Genomic DNA, 9,552 nt, shown 5'->3' on the forward strand with positions numbered 1-9,552 from the left:
GAGAAGGGATATGAAAAGGATATTGTGGAAAAGTGTAAGGAACAACCCAAACTATTTTACAGATTCATAAATGGAAAGATTGAACCAAAAGAAACAATTGACAGACTGAGCGACGGGAGTGTGACAACCACTGATCCTCAAGACACGGCGGAGTTACCAAACAAAGAGTTCCGCCAAGTTTTTACTAAAGAATCAACGAGCCACAAGAAAACAAGACAAATGTTCACATGGAAGAAGTCTCAGTATATAAGGAGGAGATATAGAACTGGAACTTGGAAGAGGGGAAAGCTGTAGGACCAGATGGAGTCTCAGGGAATAGATCAACATTTCTGTTTTTCTTTATATATATTTCCTTACAATCTTCCACTTCCCTTAGTATAGCTGTTCTGTGTGTGTGTGTGTGTGTGTGTGTGTGTGTGTGTGTGTGTGTGTAGCAGCCACATCACTCACCCGCTGTGGTGTGTCTGTGGGCCTGGCCGAGGGTGCAGGCAGCAGCTGCCTCGGACAAGGGTGCCCTAGCAGGCGGCGTCCAGCAGGCACCCGACCCCTCTCTAGGCCTGTGGGCAGGGCACTCACCCGCAGAGTGCCGGCACCTTCTTCTTCCTCTTCATTCATTCTTCTCCAGACCTTTGAGGCCCAGCATGCCTTCCTTCCTCCCTCTCTGGTCTTCCTTCTTCTGTGTTCTTCAGTCATTTTTCTCTGGGTGTTTCCGCCAAGAATGTTCCACGCGGCACACTGCTGTACTGCCTGTGCCTTTATCTCCCCTCAGCCCCAGCACAGTGCTCAGCCTTCCCTGCTGGAGCCACTTGCCCGTCCATCACCCAGCCACTGGCCAACAATACAAGGCTTGACAAGCACCACTGGAGTGTTCCTGCCTTGACCCATTACATATTCTGCCTTTAATTCCCTCAGGGCAGCAACCCTAACAAGCCATCACAGCTCCCAGGCCGGCACTCTGCCCCAGTGGTCTCTGCTGGGCCGAGTTTAACAAGTCCATCACAGCTCCCAGGCCGGCACTCTGCCCCAGTGGTCTCTGCTGGGCCGGGTTTAACAAGCCATCACAGCTCCCAGGCCGGAACTCTGCCCCAGTGGTCTCTGCTGGGGTGGGTTTAACAAGTCCATCACAGCTCCCAGGCTGGCACTCTGCCCCAGTGGTCTCTGCTAGGCTGGGTTTAACAAGCCATCACAGCTCCCAGGCCGGCACTCTGCCCCAGTGGTCTCTGCTGGGCTGGGTTTAACAAGCCATCACAGCTCCCAGGCTGGCACTCTGCCCCAGTGGTCTCTGCTGGGCTGGGTTTAACAAGCCATCACAGCTCCCAGGCCGGCACTCTGCCCCAGTGGTCTATGCTGGGCCGGGTTTAACAAGTCCATCACAGCTCCCAGGCCGGCACTCTGAACCAGTGGTCTCTGCTGGGCCGGGTTTCTTGTGGAGCGCAGGGAAACTTGACAAACCCTCACACAGCGTCCCCTTGGTAATCCTGCCGATGGTCTGTTGTGGCGACCCGAGTCACTGCTGCTGCACTGTGCCGGGGCAAGGTGGCTCGTGGCAGATGGCACTGTTCACTGTGGTGTTGGCTGCTGCACTGTGCCGGGGAAAGGTGGCTCGGGTCAGGCGTCACTGTTCACTGTGGTGTGGCTTGTTGGCTGCTGCACTGTGCCGGGGCAAGGTGGCTCGGGGCAGACGGCACTGTTCACTGTGGTGTGGCTTGTTGGCTGCTGCACTGTGCCGTGGCAAAGTGGCTCGGGGCAGACGGCACTGTTCACTGTGGTGTGGCTTGTTGGCTGCTGCACTGTGCTGGGGCAAGGTGGCTTGGGGCAGACGGCACTGTTCACTGTGGTGTTGGGTGCTGCAATGTGCCGGGACAAGGTGGCTTGGGGCAGACAGCACTGTTCACTGTGGTGTTGGCTGCTGCCTTGTGCCAGGACAAGGTGGCTCGGGGCAGACAGCACTGTTCACTGTGGTGTTGGCTGCTGCCTTGTGCCGGGACAAGGTGGCTTGGGGCAGACGGCACTGTTGACTGTGGTGTTGGCTGCTGCCTTGTGCCGGGACAAGGTGGCTCGGGGCAGACAGCACTGTTCACTGTGGTGTTGGCTGCTGCCTTGTGCCAGGACAAGGTGGCTTGGGGCAGACGGCACTGTTGACTGTGGTGTTGGCTGCTGCCTTGTGCCGGGACAAGGTGGCTCGGGGCAGACAGCACTGTTCACTGTGGTGTTGGCTGCTGCACTGTGCCGGGGCAAGGTGGTTTGGGGCAGATGGCACTGTTCACTGTGGTGTTGGCTGCTGCACTGTGACGGGGCAAAGTGGCTCGGGGCAGACGGCACTGTTCACTGTGGTGTTGGCTGCTGCACTGTGCCGGGGCAAGGTGGCTCGGGGCAGATGGCACTGTTCACTGTGGTGTTGGCTGCTGCACTGTGCCGGGGCAAGGTGGTTTGGGGCAGATGGCACTGTTCACTGTGGTGTTGGCTGCTGCACTGTGCCGGGGCAAGGTGGCTCGGGGCAGACGGCACTGTTCACTGTGGTGTTGGCTGCTGCACTGTGCCAGGGCAAGATGGTTCGGGGCAGGCAGCACTGTTCACTGTGGTGTGACTTGTTGGCTGCTGCACTGTGCCGGGGCAAGGTGGCTTGGGGCAGACGGCACTGTTCACTGTGGTGTTGGCTGCTGCACTGTGCCGGGGCAAGGTGGCTCGGGGCAGACGGCATTGTTCACTGTGGTGTTGGCTGCTGCACTGTGCCGGGGCAAGGTGGCTTGGGGCATACGGCACTGTTCACTGTGGTGTGATTTGTTGGCTGCTGCACTGTGCCGGGGCAAGGTGGCTCGGGGCAGACAGCACTGTTCACTGTGGTGTTGGCTGCTGCACTGTGCCGGGACAAGGTGGCTCGGGGCAGACTGCACTGTTCACTGTGGTGTTGGTGCATCTCTCAGCAGTCAGCCACAACACGGTGCCAGTTCTCCCAGGTGGTGTTGATGACTGGCTCCCCGTCACACACACACAGCAGCACAACACACTACCTCAGAAGTGGGTCTTCATGTGCCGGGCAATGTGCCCCTTCGTGTTAAAGTGCTTCCCACACACTTGAACTCTCTCAGGCCAGAGTGTCTGAACATGTGACGCTCCAGGGTTTGCTTCTCTCTGAACCTTTCTCCACATTCCAGACACTCATGAGGCCTTTCACCAATGTGTGTATGTTGAGGCCACCCTTCTGTGTAAACCTTTGGCCACAAACTTCACATTCATGAGGCCTTTCACCAGTGTGTGTGTGTTGAGGCCACCCTTCTGTGTAAACCTTTGGCCACAAACTTCACATTCATGAGGCCTTTCACCAGTGTGTGTGTGTTGAGGCCACCCTTCTGTGTAAACCTTTGGCCACAAACTTCACATTCATGAGGCCTTTCACCAGTGTGTGTGTGTTGAGGCCACCCTTCTGTGTAAACCTTTGGCCACAAACTTCACATTCATGAGGCCTTTCACCAGTGTGTGTAAGGGCGTGTGTGTTGAGGCCACGCTTCTGTGTAAACCTTTGGTCACAAACTTCACATTCATGAGACCTTTCACCGGTGTGTGTGTGTTGAGGCCACCCTTCTGTGTAGACCTTTTGCCACAAACTTCATATTCATGAGGTCATTCACCAGTGTGTGTGTGTTGAGGCCACCCTTCTGTGTAAACCTTTGGCCACAAACTTCACATTCATGAGGCCTTTCACCAGTGTGTGTGTGTTGAGGCCATCCTTCTGTGTAAACCTTTGGCCACAAACTTCACATTCATGAGGTCGTTCACCAGTGTGTGTGAGGGCGTGTGTGATAAGGTTACTCTTCTGAGTGAACACCTTGCCACACTCTTGGCATTCATGAGGTCTTTCGCCAGTGTGTGTAAGGATGTGTGTGTTAAGGCTACTCTTCGTACTGAACACTTTGCCACACTCTTGGCACTCATGAGGTCTTCCACCAGAGTGTGTAAGGGTGTGTGTGTTAAGGTGACTCTTCTGATAGAAGACTTTGCCACACTCTTGGCACTCATGAGGTCTTCCACCAGAGTGTGTATGGGTATGTTTGTTGAGGTCACCCTTCCCAGGGAGTCTTTTCCCACACTCATGGCACTCATGCTTCCCTTCAGCAGTGTGTGCAAGGCTGTGTCTGGTGAACTTGCTCTCGGTCTCAAACCTTCTCTCACTCAAACACTCCCTTTCCTTTATGGCTGGAGATGCCAGCAGCAAGGTGGTGGTGGTGGTGGTAGTGGTTCTCCTGAGCACCCCTGATCAGAGCATGCAAGGTGCTGTTTAAAGTTATGGCACTGAATTTTTTCTTTGGCACAAATATGATGAAGGAATTGCACTGTACTGTAGTGCATGGTCTGGCACTGATCCTCACAGCAGTGGCAGGCTGCTCCTGCTGGTCCTGGCCCCTCAGGCTGCTGCCCGGCCCTGCAGCCTCCACTGCAACAGAAGTCAGCGGTGGTGAGGACGCAGCATGACACCTGCCTCAGACCCTCGCTGCTGCACCAGCACCTGGGGTGGCTGTTGGGACAAAGATCACAGCCTCATAGAGACATGCTTCAAACTGAATACCAAAAGCATCTACAAATTCCATAAAATGTAGTGGAGCACAACACAGTTACTGGTTTTCAACCCCAATATTGTGACAACTGCATCAAAGAAACTGAGGCAAAATAGACCCAGATCAGTGAACTAGGTGGCCTTGACAACCTGGAGGCAACCATGCAGCAGGCAGCTGAAAAGCACCTTGTGGATATGGGAAGCGGAAAACAGAGACATAACAATGCTGCAGAACAGCCACCACAGAAAAGGGCATAAAGGAAGGGAAAGAACAGAGCAGGGAAGTGTGCAGAGCGTTGCCGCTTTGAGAGAAAGAACAACAAGATAACGTGGATCAAAAACAAACAAAAGAAAAAGAAAAAAATGAAATAAAACCAGACATGTTTAAACATGAAAGAATCAAATTGTCACCAACAAGATTAAAGGAGACAAAAACTCCGGAAACAAACAACCACGGAGACAAATAAACACTTGGAGGCCAAGAAGTAAAGAAAGCTCCCTCTTGCTCTCCGTAAAGACGCAGCAAAGGTGCCGGACAAGGGGACCAGACCCAGGCTGTCCACTGCCTGGGATGCTGTGACCTCCATGACTACTAGAAGGCCTCTGGCTCAATAAAGAGACAAAATAATGCAAGCACTTTTGTTGTACTATCGAAACCAAATGCCTGTGGAACACCAAACTCGAGCTGTCATGAATGGAGATGAGATACGGCAGCGTCGCTCTTCCTTCCTTCCCCCTGTTCCTCCCCATCTCCCAGGGGGACGGGAACTGTCAGGCATCTCTTAATACTCTCCAGGTGTGTGTGTGTGTGTGTGTGTGTGTGTGTGTGTGTGTGAGAGAGAGAGAGAGAGAGAGAGAGAGAGAGAGAGAGAGAGAGAGAGAGAGAGAGAGAGAGAGAGAGAGAGAGAGAGAGAGAGATATAGAGATATAGATATATATATATATATATATATATATATATATATATATATATATATATATATATATATATATATATATATATATATATATATATATATATATATATATATATATATATATATATATATATATATATATATATATATATATATATATATATATATATATATATATATATATATATATATATATATATATATATATATATATATATATATATATATATATATATATATATATAATATATATATATATATATATATATATATATATATATATATATATATATATATATATATATATACACAGTCAAATAGTATGGTTTCCAATAGTACGGTTTCGGTTTTATGCGGATTATCATGGAAGAATTTTTGAGCGATTTTTAAATTTCCCACTCGTCGCAGCAAGTAGTTATGGCGTGAGTGGCAACACTGTTCTACCAAAACACCTGCTGAAAGCATCACAAAAGTGTTCGAGATAGGTGTTCACCTTGCAGAAGAATTTAGATTTTGGAGAAGTTACGTTTTGGGATGAGTTATTTAATTCCTTAACTATAATATATAGGAGGCTTATCATCATATTTTGGAGGCGTGGAGTCAATCTCCACAATTACCTTCACTTACTGGCAACACGTACCTGTGAAGTAGATTCGAAATGCGGTTAGTTGGAATTCACGTGTTTGAATAGCTCGGGCAAGAGGTTCAAGAGCCTGCACTTGTGCTTGAACCCACAGCTAGTACTCTCTAGGGCGCGGAGTTGGATGGATCACGGGTAGCCGGTGGTTTTGCTTGTGTCAGTGATGAACAATGAAGATTGTTTGGTGCCACGGACTCTACTAGCAGGACAGAAACTTGCAATGAGGTGACAACCTACTCAAACCGGTGCTAAAGAGAGGGCATGAGTGTGGTGTAGGCGGTTTATTTGGGTGCAGCTGGCTGCGGCGCCACGCCAGACCGGTGAGGTGAGCAGCGTTTGAAGGGTTCACTTCGCTTCTCTCCCAAAACAAGCTTGGCCTCCAGTGGGAATGTTTGGTTTCCTCGTAGGAACACTAAATTTGCCGCAAACACTTAAATTAGTGGTCGTGGGAGAAAAAATCCCTAAATGTAGGAAATTTCCCTACACCTAGTGTATTTTTCCTCACCCCCTAAAAAATGAGATTGCGACGGATTTCGTGTCCCCCACCCCAAGCCTGCATTCCCACCGGTCCCCAAGGTTGTTTTGGGGGTGAGGGGGAGTATGGGCAAACACCAGAATTTTACGAACATGAGGATTAAGGACAACATTAGGTTACTGTTGTAATGTTGGCGGCCCTGTGGAGCGTTGCTGCGGCGGCAGACCGGGGCCTGAAACCTCACCACCGATGAACGGAAACAGGTAAACTTGACATGGGTAAGCTTGGGTGTGATTCTGGAATATTACCAAGCTGTCACCTCAGCCACAAAAAGCTTGAAACAGGTAAACTTGTCATGAGTAAGTTTGGGTGTGATTCTGGAATAATACCAAGCTGTCACCTCAGCCACAAAAAGCTTTAAACAGGTAAACTTGACATGGGTAAGCTTGGGTGTGATTCTGGAATATTACCAAGCTGTCACCTCAGCCACAAAAAGCTTGAAACAGGTAAACTTGACATGGGTAAGCTTGGGTGTGATTCTGGAATATTACCAAGCTGTCACCTCAACCACAAAAAGCTTGAAACAGGTAAACTTGACATGGGTAAGCTTGGGTGTTATTCTGGAATATTACTGACCCATCAGGAGGAGAACAGAGGCCCTGAGGATGTTGCATCCAACAAACCTCTGATTAATATTGACCATGACATGACACAAGATCAAAGAAAATATAGAAAATCCTTCCTGGATGAATCAAAAAACTTGAATGCCAAGCTGCCAGGGGATACCCAATTCAAGTGGGCAGTCAGAGGACCTCCCTGGAACATGAGGCTACAAAAAGTAACCAAGCAGGCCCAGCCCCAACGTTAAGGGCTGGGGAATATATTGAGGCAGAGAGTTCCGATGTTCCTAATCGTAAAAACTTTGGTATCCAATATGCAGTTTCGGGAAGGGCTAGATGTAAGAAATGTGGAAACCTTATAAACAAGGGGGAAGTAAGATTATATAAGCAGCCCTATAATTTTAAGTTTAAATGTTATCTAAAACAGTACTATCACACCCTTTGCTTATTCAAAACCTTTAGCTCTGCCAGGGTCTCCATAAATGTTATTAATAATAGTGATGACATTGAAGGATTAAATGAGATGAGCCAAACAATTAAGGATACAATTGAAGAATTGATTGTTAAGCATAAACGTATTGGACTACCAGATAGACCTGGTAGTTCGAAGCAAAACCTAAGGAACACCAATTCAGATAACAAAGGAACTCCGTCCTCATACCCGGATTCGCACGCCGCAACCGTCAATAAAATCAAATCTACTCTTCCCGCAATAACTGTGACTTATACTAATGCTGATGTTCTAACCTCTAACTTAAGGTTAGGATCCCACAAATTAAACCACACATTATTGCTGTGACAGAGGTGAAACCCAAAAACTATAGGGAGAAGCTGAATGAAGAATTTGCTATCAGCAACTTTGTAATGTATCCTTGCAATATGGAAGCCAACGATGAAAGAAGAATTATAATTTATATACATGACAGTCTTGCCAAATCTATCCCAGATCAGCACTCTGGACTTAACATCATTTAGAGAAGTATCACTTCTTGAAGTATGTTTAAGGAAGGGGGATAAATTACTACTTGGGTGTTTTTATAGAAGCCCAAACTCTTCTGATGACAATAATGAAGAACTCTGTGATCTCTTGCGTAACATCTGTGGCAACTCTTATTCCCACATCTGTCTGATGGGGGACTTCAACACCCCCCATATTAATTGGGATCTTCATACCACATCTCAACCAGAGCATTCCCATGAATCAATGTTTCTCCAAACTGTTCAGGACTGTTTTCTCTACCAGCACGTAGACCAACCTACCAGAGCGAGAGGAACGAACACTCCTTCAATTCTGGATCTAATCCTTACCAATGAACAAAATATGGTGTCAGACATTGAGTATCATGCACCCCTTGGGGCGAGTGACCATAAATTACTGGTATTTAAGTATCACTGCTATTGTGACCGTACCAATAATAAGGTGAAATTATATTATAAGTACAACAATGGGGACTACGACGGGATGAGAGCATCTCTTGCAGGGTCAGAATGGCTGCTTATCTTTGAGGAGATAGTCAACAATCTTAACATGGAAGATACCTGGACTAATTTAAAACAAAAAATTCTAGAGCTTAGAGATGAGTTTGTCCCAACAGCTACAATTGGAAACAACAACAAATGGAGGTATGAATTTCCTATATCCCAAGAACTGAGAGACCTGATCAAGAAAAAGAATACAGCATATCGTTCTTGGAATGCACATCGATATCGGGAAGACGCCGAACAATTTAGACTTCAGTATGTACGACTAAGAAACCAGTGTCAACAATCATGTCGCAAGGCCAAACGTGACCACGAAAAGGGTATTGCAGAACAATCCAAGAATCAACCTAAACTATTCTGGAAATATTCTAAACACAAACTGAAGACAAGATCGGGTGTGGCACCTCTTTTAGGTGACCCAAATAATCCTAACTCCCTGTGCCATACTGATACAGGTAACTCTCGATTTACGCGAGTTTGGTTTACGCGTTTTTGAAATAACGCGGGGTCCAAAATCCAAATAAATGTTTAATTTAGGCGTTTTTTTTCACTTATACGCGATATTTTATGGAGTGGCCACCAGATGTCTCACGCAACTGGACTCACACGGCCACACAGCTGAGCTCAGTTCTTCCCGCGCGCCACTTGAACAACAATACAGTACCTACGCTGCCACGCTACTCAACAATAGGGGTGGGCAGGTACCGGTACCAGTACCGGTACTAACGGTACCAGCAATACGGTACGGTACTGGTACCAGACTGCTCGGTACCGGTACCAATACTAGCCAGCCCCTCATGGTGTCCCTCATTTCTTCCTCACACGAGAGAGGCTGAGAATGAGTGCCCGAGTGGATATCTCGGTTC

At 48.0% G+C, this 9,552-nt stretch overlaps 2 protein-coding genes across 37 annotated transcripts; both read left to right on the top strand.

Annotated features, from left to right (window-relative positions):
* Window positions 1-453: 453 nt before the first annotated feature.
* LOC126990995 (uncharacterized) lies at window positions 454-3,633 on the top strand. Of its 35 annotated transcripts, none has more exons than XM_050849650.1 (5): window positions 454-1,991; window positions 2,054-2,239; window positions 2,364-2,487; window positions 2,619-2,742; window positions 2,812-3,633. In XM_050849650.1, exons 1-5 carry the CDS (start codon window positions 1,485-1,487, stop codon window positions 3,077-3,079), a joined length of 1,209 nt encoding a protein of 402 aa, XP_050705607.1. In that variant the 5' UTR covers window positions 454-1,484; the 3' UTR covers window positions 3,080-3,633. The 35 variants fall into 35 exon arrangements, 25 of the variants coding, with proteins under 25 accessions (XP_050705607.1, XP_050705622.1, XP_050705620.1 ...); XM_050849665.1 differs by having other exon boundaries at window positions 2,619-2,680; XM_050849663.1 differs by having other exon boundaries at window positions 2,619-2,680; window positions 2,874-3,633.
* Window positions 3,634-6,124: 2,491 nt separating this feature from the next.
* Window positions 6,125-9,182, top strand: LOC126990996 (uncharacterized). 2 transcript variants are annotated; one of them, XM_050849672.1, is made up of 2 exons: window positions 6,125-6,928; window positions 7,010-9,182. In XM_050849672.1, the coding sequence occupies exon 2, from the start codon at window positions 8,124-8,126 to the stop codon at window positions 9,180-9,182; it is 1,059 nt and encodes a 352-aa protein (XP_050705629.1). In that variant the 5' UTR covers window positions 6,125-6,928; window positions 7,010-8,123. The 2 variants fall into 2 exon arrangements, with proteins under 2 accessions (XP_050705629.1, XP_050705630.1); XM_050849673.1 differs by having other exon boundaries at window positions 6,125-6,847.
* Window positions 9,183-9,552: the final 370 nt, after the last annotated feature.

Source organism: Eriocheir sinensis, unplaced genomic scaffold, assembly GCF_024679095.1.
Source record: "Eriocheir sinensis breed Jianghai 21 unplaced genomic scaffold, ASM2467909v1 Scaffold23, whole genome shotgun sequence".
NCBI lineage: Eukaryota > Metazoa > Arthropoda > Malacostraca > Decapoda > Varunidae > Eriocheir > Eriocheir sinensis.

Excerpts from the sequence above, each read along its gene's own strand:
- LOC126990995 (XM_050849644.1), top strand. The coding sequence starts at position 1,485 with ATGGTCTGTTGTGGCGACCCGAGTCACTGCTGCTGCACTGTGCCGGGG. Across the intron at positions 2,240-2,363 it reads CTGCACTGTGCCGGGGCAAG|GTGGCTCGGGGCAGATGGCA; the intron begins GTGGTTTGGGGC and ends TGCCGGGGCAAG. Across the intron at positions 2,743-2,811 it reads CTGCACTGTGCCGGGGCAAG|GTGGCTCGGGGCAGACAGCA; the intron begins GTGGCTTGGGGC and ends TGCCGGGGCAAG.
- LOC126990996 (XM_050849672.1), top strand. The coding sequence starts at position 8,124 with ATGACAGTCTTGCCAAATCTATCCCAGATCAGCACTCTGGACTTAACA.